This window comes from Lithobates pipiens, unplaced genomic scaffold (assembly GCF_037356315.1).
Source record: "Lithobates pipiens isolate NorthernLeopardFrog02 unplaced genomic scaffold, aLitPip1_a1.2 Scaffold_22, whole genome shotgun sequence".
NCBI classification, from domain to species: domain Eukaryota; kingdom Metazoa; phylum Chordata; class Amphibia; order Anura; family Ranidae; genus Lithobates; species Lithobates pipiens.
In genome coordinates, this window is record NW_027507784.1 from 138020277 (window position 1) to 138035881 (window position 15605).

At 38.2% G+C, this 15605-nt stretch overlaps 1 protein-coding gene across 1 annotated transcript in view; it reads right to left on the bottom strand.

The window, feature by feature from the left end:
- The window catches only part of CPS1 (carbamoyl-phosphate synthase 1), a 179499-nt gene that overhangs the window by 54950 nt on the left and 108944 nt on the right, over window positions 1-15605 (bottom strand). Inside the window, exon 22 of the mRNA XM_077448349.1 lies at window positions 7793-7934. Coding sequence (XP_077304475.1) covers window positions 7793-7934 — 142 coding nt within the window. The remainder of the gene's footprint in view (window positions 1-7792; window positions 7935-15605) is intronic.

Sequence of the window (15605 nt, forward strand, 5' to 3'; positions counted from 1 at the left end):
AAACAAAAAAGATATGTTTTAATCCTTACCTACTGTTTGCAAAACAAGAAAAAAAAATGGGTTTAGATATAGATTAAAGAAGTGCATAAATTAAGATTTAATGCATTAATGGAGGGAAAAGTGCAGTTGGTTACAAACAGAATAGGGAAGTCACAATAGACCATGGTCAATGTTATTTCTGAAGAATAGAAAATATTTTTCTTAGAATAGAAAGTATTTTTCAGTACTGACAAAAATCTGTTTATGCCCAACTTAAAATGCATTTATTTTTTCTTTCATGATATGTTATCTAAATGCAGCTCTTGGCAATGTAAAATTAAGGATAAGAGTTAGACAAGCAATTTTGACAATGCGTCTGACAATTTAGATTACAGAATAGGTTGATCTCCTGCCACAGTATCCCTGAACACAATGCATCCATCTGAAAAGATCACAGTAGTAATTTCCAGTTGTTTACATAGCACATATGACAGGTCGTTCACATATCCAATGCTATTCAATGCAAAACAAATATAGACAAAAGGAACCAGTTAAAATGGCACTGAATTACAAAAATGTATCTGATGCAAGCTTCATTTTACAATGTAGCTGTAAAGCCAAACAGGAATTTGGAAGCCTGACACGTTGTTTCCTAGCTAAGTGATACTACTGTTCATTGTTGTGTTCAAATACCAATATTGAGAAAATCTGTATTTGCATTGAACATTCAGTAGGATTCAATAGCACAATGGGGAGATGGATGTACCTTTCAGGTGGGAGGTGAAACCTTATGGTGTCTGCTGTACAGCAAAAATGTTACAATGTAGGCTGAAGAAATATTACAGGTTTTATTTTGGGGCCCAATCATAATATTTTTATGTGGTAAGTAAATTTGGTGTGGTAAGTAATTCTTTGGTATGTTTTGTGTGTTGGTGCAGTTTGATGCAATTCTTTCCTAATGGCGGACCAACTTCCTTGCCAATGCACCTCTGTTGTAGTTCATCAAAATGCACAGTAGTGCACTACCATGCCTGTGTAGCGCTGGCTTACAAAAAATTGTCACTGTGTTTTTTTTTTCTGTTTTAAGTGTTGGCATCCCATTTATTTAAATAGGCTGCTTTAGTGCAATACACATTAACACATGTGCAATCGATTATATTAATCAATGGAATACCAGTAGAAAATGGATGGTCCACACTGTCCCCAGGACACATTCAAATGTAGGCACCTCATCACCTTATATTTCTAGAAATTCAAAATTTTTTGGGAAAGGGGGGAGGAAGGGGAAGAATGTAACCAGGGATTTTTATACGGTGCAATATATAGATAAGACAATGATTTATAAAAATTCAAGAAATTTTATTATGACATATTAAAATTATTTTATATAAACATTATACAAAAATACATGGAATATGCATAGCCATGGAGTTTAGGGGATCCTGACAATGTATGATAAAAATAATGATCGCACTTCATCCCAACATGTTTCGCAATGTGCTTCCTCAGGGGAGTGTGCAACCAATTTAATGGTCTAAGCAGCGCAGCCCAAAAGCCGGTTTAGATGGAAAAGGTTGTGGAAACTGCAGGAGTAGGGTCAAACGAAGACCACCCCGGCCTGCAAAGCTGGTAAAAAATTAGCGTTGTTTGTCCGATGTAATAGGATTAGTGCAAACACTATACAACAGATCACCATGGGCTGACAAGCCAAATTGTTCCACTGTTTGTTTGTAAACTGCTGAGTGCAGCAATATGCTGCCTCTCAACGCCAGCTAAGCCTAGACACGGAGATTCGATGTCCCGTCAATGCCTCTGTAATGTCAGACTCAGACTATGCAGTCTGACATTACAGAGGCATTGACGGGACATCGAATCTCCGTGTCTAGGCTTAGCTGGCGTTGAGAGGCAGCATATTGCTGCACTCAGCAGTTTACAAACAAACAGTGGAACAATTTGGCTTGTCAGCCCATGGTGATCTGTTGTATAGTGTTTGCACTAATCCTATTACATCGGACAAACAACGCTAATTTTTTACCAGCTTTGCAGGCCGGGGTGGTCTTCGTTTGACCCTACTCCTGCAGTTTCCACAACCTTTTCCATCTAAACCGGCTTTTGGGCTGCGCTGCTTAGACCATTAAATTGGTTGCACACTCCCCTGAGGAAGCACATTGCGAAACATGTTGGGATGAAGTGCGATCATTATTTTTATCATACATTGTCAGGATCCCCTAAACTCCATGGCTATGCATATTCCATGTATTTTTGTATAATGTTTATATAAAATAATTTTAATATGTCATAATAAAATTTCTTGAATTTTTATAAATCATTGTCTTATCTATATATTGCACCGTATAAAAATCCCTGGTTACATTCTTCCCCTTCCTCCCCCCTTTCCCAAAAAATTTTGAATAATGGAATACCAGTGTTCAGTACATGCCAGTCTTACATTCCTCTAGCAATTTATCACTGGACAACTGAGGGTCTTAGCACCAACCCCATGCTGTCGAAAAGTTGTTTGAATATAGGATAAATAAAGCGTGTGCCTTTTAATATTTGTTTAAGTTTATGCTAAGCAGAATTCAGTTGCTCTCCTTTGAAGTTACCCTGTCAGCTTAAAAAAAAAAATCTACCTGTTCTAGCTCATGCAATGAATGTTAGTATAGATATTTTATTAAGCTGACAGGGACACTTTAAATCACGTAAACTCAGGCTTCAGTTGGTACAAGAGCACTGTGTACAAAAAGGTTTTACAAAGCATTTTGTTAACATTCAAGTATCTTTGCTGAGGCTTTTAAAGCACTGTTCAGCTCTGGTTCAGGGATGGTAAACACAGATCATAATGGGAGCGCTGGCTGTCATTTTAAACAAGCTGCTAGGAGGCTTCAGCAGGTAATCAAAAAGTTTCTGGTTGTGCTGAAGTTTCCTTAAAGCCTGCTAAAGCCTTGCTGCCCTTATCTGTGGATCTACTGATCCATTTTCATATGCAGCTTTTTGCGGCAGCTAACCTATGCTCATGCGTTTTTCATCACATGTTGAGTATTGCTCTGATTTGTCACAAATTATTATTATTCTTCCAAAATATACAAACATTACTTTTAAAATATACAGGGCGGTTTACCTTTATTCCCTCTACTATATGGCCAATATTTGGAGGACACCTGATCATCACACCTATATTAGTTTTTTGAACATCCCATTTCAAATTCATGAGTATAAATATAGAGATGCATGCCCCTCCCTTGTGTCTATAGCAGCCTTCACTCCTTTGGGGAAGACTTTCCACCAGATTTTGGAGTGGGTCTGTGGGAATTTGTCCCCATTCAGCCAAACGAGTATTTGCGAGGTCAGGTACTGATATTGAGCAAACCCTGGTTTGCAATTGGTGCTCCAATTTCCAATATATGCATCCAACTTGAGTTCCTCAACACCAGACTTGTCAAGCCAAGTCTTTTTGCACAAGGACGCAGCTATGTTGGAACAGAAAAGGCCCTTTCTCAATATGTTGCTACATCGTTGAATTGCACAATTTTCTATAAATGTAGGGTGTCTACATAGGTTGGGCCATATACTGTAGGTGTGATGGTCAGGTGGTCAAGTGTTCACAATCTTATACTACATATATTTTATACTGCTGTCAGATTACAAGAGCACTAGACCATCTATACCATAGTAAACTGTGAGTTGTATACATGTAATACAGAAGTTTCAGAGCCATGTAAAGCTGTGTAGTTTCACTCTTTCACACTCCTGAAACCTAAAGAAGTTTTTTTTCAAATTAATTGACAGGGAGATGTTTTAGATGTGATATAGCTCTATTGACAAGTTCAGGGAGATTTAAAATATGCGTAAGATATCTTTATATATTTTCAAGTCTGACAATCACTTTGAGTGTTTCCAAGTCTGACAATCAGAACTTCAAAGTATGACCATGGTGTCATGGCTCTTGTGTTATGCTGAAATGTTCTTCTTTTGCATTTTAATTTTGCTTCTGAGATCATTAAAATTCTGAGCCGTGTCCAATTTTTCCTATTCAATTCTAGTGTGTAAATATTGTGTTAATGTAATCTGTCTTCACAGGGTTGTAAAGGTAAACCATTTGTTATTGCTTTTTAGTAATGTTCCAAATGTCCTCCATAGCAAACAACCTTTATTCCTGATACAAAACCAACCGTGTGTTTTTTTTTGTTTGTTTTTTTACAATTAACATGCTTTTACATTTATTATGAATAGCTTTATCTGTCATAGTGTCTGAAATGTGAACTATGTTTTCCTTAGCAACCAATGGAATGAACATGTTATTTTTTGATCATGTAAGTAAAAACCTACAGGTTGGTCTGGGGCAAAGCTTGCAGTGCTTATTTCAGACAGTTTTATACATTAGTATGTGGACATGGGTCTCCAGGCACATGGTCCAGACAGAGGAACTGTTACAACCTGCAGGTGGTCTACCCTTCTTCTCCCAATCACCACCAGACCCTTGGCCAAGGCAGTCTTTACATTTATTTCTTGTTCCCCAGAAATGATAAGCCAAGATGGGTTCAGTGAACATTAATAAAGTTCTGGTGCCAAAGCTAAACCCCACTGAAGTTAATAGGAGACAAATGTTAAAAACAATAATGGCCATTTTATAATCTAATAGGCAAAGGGTTTTCAAAAAAATTACCAGAAAAGGCCCAAACAGAAAAATTTAAAGTATAAATAAACACACAGAATTTTTGTTTACAAAACCCCAAAAAAGTCCCACAATATACAGTATCTCACAAAAGTGAGTACACCCCTCACATTTTTGCAAATATTTTATTATATATTTTCATGTAACAACACTGAAGACATGACACTTTGCTACAATGTAAAGTAGTGAGTGTACAGCTTGTATAGCAGTGTAAATTTGCTGTCCCCTCAAAATAACTCAACAAACAGCCATTAATGTCTAAACCACTGGCAATAAAAGTGAGTACTCCCATAATTGAAAATGTCCAAATTGGGCCCAATTAGCCATTTTCCCTCCCCGGTTTCATGTGACTTGTTAGTGTTACAAGTCCTCAGATTTGAATGGGGAGCAGGTGTGTTAAATTTGGTGTTAACCTTCTCACTCTTTCAAACTGGTCACTGGAAGTTAAACATGGCACCTCATGGCAAAGAACTCTCTGAGGATCCGAAAAAAATAATTGTTGCTCTACATGAAATTGGCCTAGGCGATAAGAAAATTGCCAAGACCCTGACCCTGGAGCTGCAGCACCATAAGCCACACACTGCTTCAAATTGGTCTGCATGGCTATCGTCTCAGAAGGAAGCATCTTCTAAAGATGATTCACAAGAAAGCCCACAAACAGTTTGCTGAAGACAAGCAGACTAAGGAAATGGATTACTGGAATCATGTCCTGTGGTCTGATGAGACCAAGATAAACTTATTTGGTTCAGATGGTGTCAAGAGTGTGTGGCGGCAACCAGGTGACTAGTAAAAAGACATGTGTGTCTTGCCTACAGTCAAGCATGGTGGTGGGAGTGTCATGGTCTGGGGCTGCATGAGTGGTGCAGGCACTGGGTATCTACTGTTGAGGGAACCATTAATGCCAAAATGTACTGTGACCTACTGACATACTGAAGCAGAACATGATCCCTTCAGAGATTGGGACGCAGGGCAGTATTCCAACATGATAATGACCCCAAACACACCTCCAAGATGACCACTGCCTTGCTAAAGAAGCTGAGGGTAAAGGTGATGGACTGGCCAAGCATTTCTCCAGACCTAAACCCTATTGAGCTTATGTGGGGCATCCTCAAAAGGAAGGTGAAGGAGTGCAAGATCTCTAACATCCACCAGCATTGTGATGTTGTCATGGAGGAGTGGAAGAGGACTCCAGTGGCAACCTGTGAAGCTCTGGTGAACTCCATGCCCAATTGGGTTAAGGCAGTGCTTGAAAATAATGGTGGCCACACAAAATATTGACACTGTGGGCCCAATTTGGACATTTTCACTTAGGGGTGTACTCACTTTTTTTGCCAGTGGCATTAATGTGTTGAGTTATTTTGAGGGGACAGCCAACTTACACTGTTATACAAGCTTTGCACTCACTACTTTACATTGTAGCAAAGTGTAATTTCTTCAGTGTTGTCGCATGAAAAGATATTATAAAATATTTTCAAAAATGTGAGGGGTGTACTCACTTTTGTGAGATACTGTACATCCAATGTTAATCACGTTGTCCAGCAATACAGATCCACATGAATGCCCTGCGCCCATCTACCTGATGAGAAAAAAACAGTGACCCCAACACACTCCTGGTTCCATCGCTTTACCCTCACTGAATGGCAGGTTCCCCTGGGCCTGTCATGCGGCAGTAGTGAAGCAAGCAGAGCACTAAACTAAAACTCCAAAGAACTAGGGGTACATCTAAAGGCATATTCAGGAAATATACCATACCACCCATAGTAGAGCTGTAACAGGACCCCACACGTTTATTACCGAACCAAAAGCTAGCACTATTTTGATTTGGCTAGGTGCCAAGTATTCCAACTTTACAACATAAAATTAATCAATATATAGTTTAGACTTCTGTAAAAACTTGTAAGCGTGTGTCAACGTGGAAGGGGTTTTATAGTGTATTTGTAGATTTATGTTCCTTTTGGTGCAAGATAAACACTTTTGCACATTGTAATTAATGTAACACTCCATCCCCCTCATACACACACAACACACAAAATTATATTTAAGTTACTGAGCTGCAGGAAGTGTCGTTGGACTACGAGTGCACTGTTTAGCCCACTCGTAGTCCATTGAGAAATAAAAGTCCATCTGCCGCAGTGGTAAATGGGACTTGTAGTTTATTCAACCACAGATCTCTGTGAATCAATGATGCAACTACAGCAGCTTCAGGGGAGAGGAACCCCTGTCTGCAGTTGGGTTTGGCGGGGTTGGGGGCTCAGGGGGGGAGTTGAGTAGTTGGGGTGCTTAGCAACATGTCACACCCTAAATACAGTGAAAAAGGTTAAACTAGTCTTTTAACAGCATATAAATTACATGTTTTGGTTCCTTTGGGGGTTTTTTTTTGTTGTTGTTTTTTTGTTTGTATGTATGATCCTTTTTACTATTAGCTTCAGATTGCCACATGTTCTAGTGGTGTGACTGAATATGAGACTTGAATGGATAAATATACACAGCGCTTGTAGGATGAGGTACAACTACCCAACTTGATACAATGATAAGTGAAGAAGAAATGAATATACAGTGAATGACTTGCAGTAGCTGTCCCAAAGGTACTAATACAATATTTTGGAGCATGTTATGTGCTTTGTTTGGAGCCCTTAGCACTTTATACAAAGATTGTGTCTTTTTAATATTTGTTTCATATTGATGCCAGTTATACTTTTGAGCACATATGCACTTTTTTGGAGCACTCAGCACATTATAACAGATTGTGTCTATTTATCATTTGTTTTTTATTGTGTATAAGTGTCTTTGGGCACTTCGTTTATTTGCATTTATAGCAAGGTGTTTGGTCACACCACATCCTGTAAGTGCCATTTATACTGACCAATCCATGGATATGAGACTTGACAAATCAAAGGTCCCATATTCCAGGGTCCATATCCTATTTACTGCAAGGCCCAGTAATCTATAGTTCCACAAAACTCAGTCATATGGCACTAGATACAGCAGAACATAAAAGAACCTTTTAAAAAATTCCTAACACTTAATATGAGCCATTGTTTCTTACGTGTTGCGTATGCATAACAAATAATTTATCACTATTAACTGCTCTAGCCTGTGAAGCTTGCCAGTATGTATTATTAGGGAAAATTTGCTTACCTGTTTAACCCAAGGCTTGACATTCTTGTTCAATCTAAGCTCTCTGGTTTGAGTTTCAGAAAGCCCCAGGCACTTCCCAATATAACGATCAGAAAACCCAATCTGTTTGGCCCTCCTCAGTGTTTCCTCTGGTACAGATTCACTAGAATATAGTCAAAGATCTGTTTAGAAAACCTTACAATATACATTCCTGTCCTTTAATTATAGGGGCAATGATATCTGTGCATAATATATGAAATGATATATACCATTTAATAAGAGCGCAAGAACAAAAAGCACACATAGTAACCCATAGCAACCAATCAGAACTCACTTTATTGAAGCTAGAATAAAACCAAAATAATTTTGATTGGTTACTATAGAAACTTCCTCTTGCTCTCTCTCTTGCTTGGTACTTTTAATAAGCCTGAACATGTCTTGTTTCTGGTTTATAAAGCATGTCTGCTTTTCAGTCCGGTGCCACATATACCAAGCTGCTTGATGTTTGCCTAAGATTTCACCCACTTTGAAAATTCCTGTACTCCTTACATGCCGTGTTCAATAATACATGATAAAAGAAGGATGAATAAAATTTCACTTAATGAGTACATTTTCACCTGTCAGAAGGGGAGCCTGGGGAATCGTGGCAGGCACTGGACGTGTGCAGGATGCATTCCAATCACCCAGGCACCAGCTTATTTCCCTCATGCCACCTTGTCCTTCTTATCGCTTGTATTAGTGACAGGGTTGATCATCCAAGAGGCCATAGTATAAAGCATGTCTTTCAGCACTGAACTGAGACTTTTTCAGCTTTAAACAAATATCACTGAGGACATTTTCATGCCCAGCCTTAAATACTCGAAACGTATCAATTATACATCTAATGCAGAAACATTTCCCTACAGTGAGCTTACAGAATACAGGGCTTCCATGCACTAGTGGGTTGAGTTTAGACTACTCAATTATAACTCAATTACAGCATGTGAAATTTCCATCAGTGGTAACGCTCAAGTTCAATGGTCATTGGCTTTACTTTAAAAGTGTTTGGGCAATAAATGTGTATTGACAGAATAAACAAATGTCAGGTTTTTTGCTAGTTTCATGTATACCTTGATCATCAAGATCAGAAAGATCTATTTTGACACTCATCTTCATTGGGTTCTGGTCTTTGGGCAGGATGGACAACCTATATATCATTTTTAGGACCTAAGCAGGGGTTTTTTTTCCATCATAGCCTCTTTTGCATCAGGATGAGAAGTGGAGAAAGGAGGAACCAGAGCTACACTTTGGTGAAAAAATATTCTACTTTTCTCTTCAAACTTTGCTTTCTGCTGTGAAATAGAAAACCCAAGACCAGCAGGCACAGCCTTTTCTGAGGATTGATCACTCAGCATTTCCAGTTCCCGGCAGCTGTTATTTAGTAACCAACAATGCACCCCCAAAATAACTGAAGGAAAAAAATGGTGCTTGTATAACGCTAAAGTTGCACATTTACTTTAGAAACCATGCATGAATTTACATTTAGTTACACTATTACTATACTTTATTCAATATATAGAGAGAGGTAGATATTTCCCAGGGCATGTAAATTCCAGGGACAGGCAAGAAAGGAAGAAGGGCAGTCCTTTCCCATCTGTTGGCTATTAGTTTAGCTTGTTAGTTTGACACAATTTTTATTTGTAACACATTGAAAGTAAAGTTAATGATGTTTTAAAGAATAATTTGTGCAGCATTAAAGTGCTTGTAAACCTGCAATTCTTATTTTTTATCTATAACATTTTTATAATTTTTTATTTTTTTTAACAAACGTGTCATAATTGATAGCTTTGTGTAATGGTTTTGCACAGAGCAGCCCTGACCCTCCTCTTCTCAGGTCCCCCAATCCTCCTCTTTTCAGGTCCCCCGACCCTCCTCTTCTCAGCTCCTGGCTCTTCCCCCCCCCTGCTGATAGCCCCCATAGCAAGTCACTTGCTATAGGGGCAATCACATGGGCTCTCTCCCGAGACACCTGACACCTGTTGCTAGGGTACACCCCCCACTCTCTCCTCACTGGCTATGATTGACAGCACCAGGAGCCAATGGCTCCCACTGCTGTCTCTGAGCCTATGAGGAGAGAGAGAGCGGAGAGACACTGCCCTCATGTACAAAGCTGGACTGAAATCAGGCTCAGAGGTAAATTTAAGGGGGTGCTGGGGGAGAGAGCACAACACAGAATTTTTTTTTTACTGTAATGAATAGACTGTATTAAGGTAAAAAACCTCCCAGCTTTACACCCACACCCACAAGGGCACACTGTAAGAGAACATATACTAAGAGATTCAAGGTTTTCCTAACTAGCATGGATAAATTAATGTTGTGATAGACGTTACAGGTCTATTAGCAATCTTCTTTGAACACATAATATATTGATATTAGTGCCAGTTAATTTTGAAAAAACGTGTTTAAGAGCCAGATGAATTGGCAAGCTGCAACGCCTGAATATTTACATAAACATTTGACCAATCTTTAAAGTAGCATACTGTTCATCAATTGTGATAGATTAAATTACATGGTCACCAGTCCTAGTCTAGCCAAATCATTCCCAGAAAGGCTTAATAACAATTCGAGAAATTACTACTTTCCATCTAGATTCTGTTATGGTCACATAACAGTCAGCATATAATACTAGTAGCCTAATTTAACCTGCACAAAGTAGGGGTACTTTACTTGTTTCCTTTAAACATCTCCTTTGACTTTCCTGGCATATCTCCTTGAATGCCAGTATTTTGCATCTCTCTCCTTAGTGAATTGTATGAAGCCTGAAGACAGGACCTATGGGGTCTAGAAAGCTTGCATCTTTAATAACATAACGGGCCTCTGTCGACAAACCATTAATTTCAATAAAATATTACCATAAAGTTATATGTGCATTTAACAGCATTTAAACTGTGCATTTTATTTTTCTTCAAAACTTCTGAGACTACTGCTGGGCACTGCCATCCTAGATATGATGCCAGCACCCTCAGCAGACTGAGAACTGCACCTCAGGGGACACACTATGGTATTTACCTTTGCTCTTCTCCTGGCAGCTACATAAAAATGTTTGTAGTGAGGTGAAGGGAGAGGCAGAGAAGCTGGCCAAACTCAGACACTCACAGAACAGGAGATAGCTATGACATACAGGGGGGAGGAGAGGGCTGTGCTAGGGAACTGACTAGTTACATTTTGTAGGAAGTTCAAAGGCCCATTGCAAGTGAATAAAAAAATGCATGTATGGATGTAAAATACTTATTTTTTGTGTTTTTACCTGGATTTTTTAGGTTAGTGATGGAGACTCTTTAAATTAGCCAATAAAGTGCATCACTTAAACTCAGATTCACAAGGCATTCCTGTTTAGACTGAAAGTTGCATTAGCTGCTAAAATCAAAAAATGTTGATTCTGAGCTGGTTTAACCACTTCCATACCGAACCTATTCTGCCACTCCTCTTCTACATGTAAAAATAATATTTTTTTTGCTATAAAATTACTCAGAAGCCCCAAACATTATGTTTGTTTTTTTTAGCAGAGAACCTAGGGAATAAAATGGTGGCCATTACAACTCTTTATATCACACGGTATTTGCACCAAAAATGTTCAAACATGTTTTTAAAAAAAAAAAAGAGTTTCGTGAAATAAAACATAACAAAACAGTAAAATTAACCACATTTTTTTGTATAATGTGAAATATGATGTTACGCTGAGTAAATAGATACCTAACATGTCACGCTTTAAAATTGCGCACACTTGTGGAATGGCTGCACGCTTTGGTACTTAAAAATCTCTATAGGCAATGCTTTTAATTTTTTTACAGGTCACCAATTTAGAGTTACAGAGGAGGTCTAGTGCTAGAATTGTTGCTCTCGCTCTAACGCATGTGGCGATAACTCACATGTGTGATTTGAGCGCCGTTTACATATGCGGGAGCAACTAACATGTGTGTATGCTTCTGTGCGTGAGCACACGGGGACGGGTGCTTTCATTTTTATTTTATTTTTATTGTTTACTTTACTTACATTTTTTTTTATTTTTACACTTTCTCTTTAAAAAATTTGTTTTATCACTTTTATTCCTTTTACAAGGACAGTAAATATTCCTTGTAATAGGAATGGCGTGTGGCAGATTCTCTTCATGAAGAGATGTAGGGTCATCTCTCCTCCAGGCTGGAAAGATTGAGATGAAAATAAATAAATAATAGATCGCTTTCTTTCCAGCCGAGTTCTTCTCTTTTTTTTACGGCCGAACATGGCATCATAACGTCGGGCCCGGGCCTCAGAAGGTCATAGAGATGACGGGGGACTATCTGGTCGCCAATCATATGGCGAGCCCAAAGAAGCACCGAAAGGTGGGTGAAGTGCCGCTACGTATGATTGTTCTCACGGTGCACAGAATCACCGGCTGTAAAAGATGATATCTGAATGATGCCTGCAGATGCAGGCATCATTCAGATATCCCCACTCAAAGTCAATGATGTCATATAATGTGATTGGGCTGGAAGGGGTTAAGTAACGTTTGTCCTCTGGAATATTCTTTCAGATGCCTTACCAAACTGGATACTTTGTTATGGCACAAGTTTTATTTTTTTATTTCTGCTCATAAAAGTTTAGCAAATATACTTAGGGGTCCCAACATTTGCCCCATTTTTCAGCCAAGATTTTATTTGAATTTGCCCATTCTATTTATCACAGTGATTTTCACCCATTTTAAATGATATTCATTCAAGATTTGCACAAAAATAATTAAAATATCCTCTATTATTGACTTCAGTGTGTTATATAGCTGTGGATATAACACAGTAAACATGATTCCAACTGTCAATCGTTAAATATGTTTATTCAGATTCCACACCAAAATAGGTGGGACCAAATCAATTTGCAGAGTACAGCTGGTTTGATTATAGAAGTCTGTTGGTTCTTTGAGGCTGATGCTCAAAACTGTCCCAATTTAAAATGTCTAAATATTAGTTTTACCTTATTCAGTGCTAAAGTGATAATATAGTTATAGGGTAGCAAAAGAAAATAAAGAATGAAAAGGAAATGTAATTTTAAGCCCCACAAATGAAGGCAGCATATGATGACTGATAATACAGCAATGCAGCAAAGATTCCTAACAAGATGATTCCTACAAGTGTGAGTTTTCAAGTTAATTGCAGGTCCTTTTGGAATATATTTAAAGTAGTGCAACAACAGGAAACCAGGCTGAATTCACTAAATTATAATTCATAGTATTTTTTTAGCCATGGGACTATTCATTTTAGCTAAATAATGGCTATTTTGGCAAACGATGATTGTTACAACTTGAGTTGAGCCTGATATAACTTCTTTAAAATCATATGACAGCTCTTAAGCCAGTATTGCTCTTGATGTATCATTTTGCACTTTGCATAATAAACCCAACACTCTAATCAAAGCTTAGATTACTGGTATGCTATTTTTCAGCATAATAGTTTTCTATGTGGGTCTTTCAGTGCCAAAATATATAAACGAGAATGTCCCTAACTGGAAGCTATCCCTAACCCCTACCCGGACACATCAACAAGCCCTTCATTTTTAAGTACCCTCCTAAAGCTAATTTAACCTCTGAAGGGGGATAGAACTAAAGGCAAAACTTTTCTTTTTCATTTGGATAGAATACTGGAGGGTTACAACCCCTGTCAGGTATCGTATGACCTCTGTGCCCTAGTGGGGAGATTTCCCTTCACTTCTTGTCCCATAGCCACAACAGGAAAAAAGAGGAAATCCCTCATTGTCACCAAGGTCATCAGAACTATTGTCCTCATTGGACAATTTCCCCAATATTCCTGTTCTTTTGAAGACCCAAAATTTGTGATTTTATTTCACTTTCAACAATAATGGTTACCAAGACAAATAGAGAGGGTGAATAACCCTAATGGGGACATAGACAGCAACAATAACCTGAGAGGTGTTCTAATCCTTATCCACTATCCAAAACTAAAAAAAATAAAAAATTAGACTATAGTTATACCTAAACACTTCATCTGACCTTAATAGTTAACCATCATCATTGATCTACATCCTGATGTGGCTTTTCTGCAGTATGCTTACCTTATCTGGCGCCAGACATCTCAGAAAACAAATAATGCCAATTCTAGAAACTACCGATCTGAGATTCTTTGCCAACATATTGGTTGTGTGAAGGAAATAATTTTGCCTCTAAATTTGTGTTTTATTTACAAAAAAAAAATTCCAAAGATGAACCTATCAAATACCATAGTATCCATGGTAACCTCTCAGGCCTTTATGCACAATATTAATTCCAGGAACTGGATATAGTGCTTTTGTTAACATTAGGAGAGGCATGAGAAATGTGTGCAAGCACAATCATCACATTCATGAAGCGAAGTGCCATGAAGTGCTTTAAACTTACATAAAACCACTTCATCGCTGCAATGCATTGTCCTGACTCCTGTCAGCATTAGACTGGAAGATGCACGGTGCTGGCTATCCAGGGTTGCTTGTCCAGAACATGCCCTCCACCCCTTCTACTAGGGCACAACAAACATGTGGGCCAAAGTTGGGCTTTAAAATATTAGCAAACGTGTTCTTTCAAAAGCAGAAGTGTAGAAAAAAATATATAGCAATGTGATGTAAAATGTGCATGTGGATAGAAAGTAATAAAAAATGTAAGTAATGTAAATGTGTTAGCTAGAACTTGTGTTTATGTGGGAGCATGTTTGTCTTTCAGGATACCACTTTGTTATTCCTGTACATATCATATCATGTATCACTATGTCTGCATAGTCACCTGACACCATAAAACGGATATATCCTAGTGTCAGCATTGGGAACTGGGGTTTGTTCTTTACCATCAATTAGATTAAGGTTTCCAGTGCAAGCATGAATCTTACTGTATGTAACTCCAGTACTGATATTTTTAATTTATAAGATTCTTATACATCTCCTGTTAGTATCTCGGTTCAATTCAGCAGTCACTGACACACTTTTAAGAAGGGATCTACAAACCACTACAGAGGCAAGTAGAAAGCTAATGTGAGGTTGCTACCTGACTACCACACCTTTGTGTGACCTCCATTCATCTTACTTTGGGTCAGCACTCTGATTCAGGTCTGTTAATAGTGTTTTCAGACTGAAAAGCACTGCACTTTGCACCTATTAAAAGTCTCCTTAGTAATTACATTTGTATCGAAGAAAAGACTGGACGGCTGCACTCTGTTGACACCTTTATTGAAGATGCTTTAAAAATGTCTCTGGTACAAAGACATCAGAGTCACAGGATCAATGAAAAGCTGACATGTTTCACACCACTATGGCTGTTGGAAGATGGAATGACCATCCATATATATGGGGATGAAAAAAAGTTGATTAAACAGGAAATCCTTTTGATAGGCCACCCACATGGATACGTCAGTCCAAATTCCTGGACACATACGAAACACCTAGAGTCATGCAGGTGCATGGGATATCTTAATCAATGAACTTAAACACTACATCCAAAAATAACCTGATAGACATACCTGATGTATCGTGCAACACAAAAATACATGATGAACAAGTATAATATGTAATTATTCATACTTAAATTTTAGAACACATTAATCAATGAACAAAAGGTGAAGAAAGTGAAAAAAAATGAAAAAGAAAATAAATGAATAATGAAAGAATAAATACATGTAGCGCCGGGCCCCTGAAGAGTCTAGAGAGACTAGAGTTCCCATATATGCCCAGGGAAATAACGGACATAATTGAGGAAAATTGTGAAAAGTGGTATGCAGAGGACGTCTGGAACTATCTTAAAGTTCCAAAGCCCCTTCGCATGAAGGCATTTTGTCCGGAGATG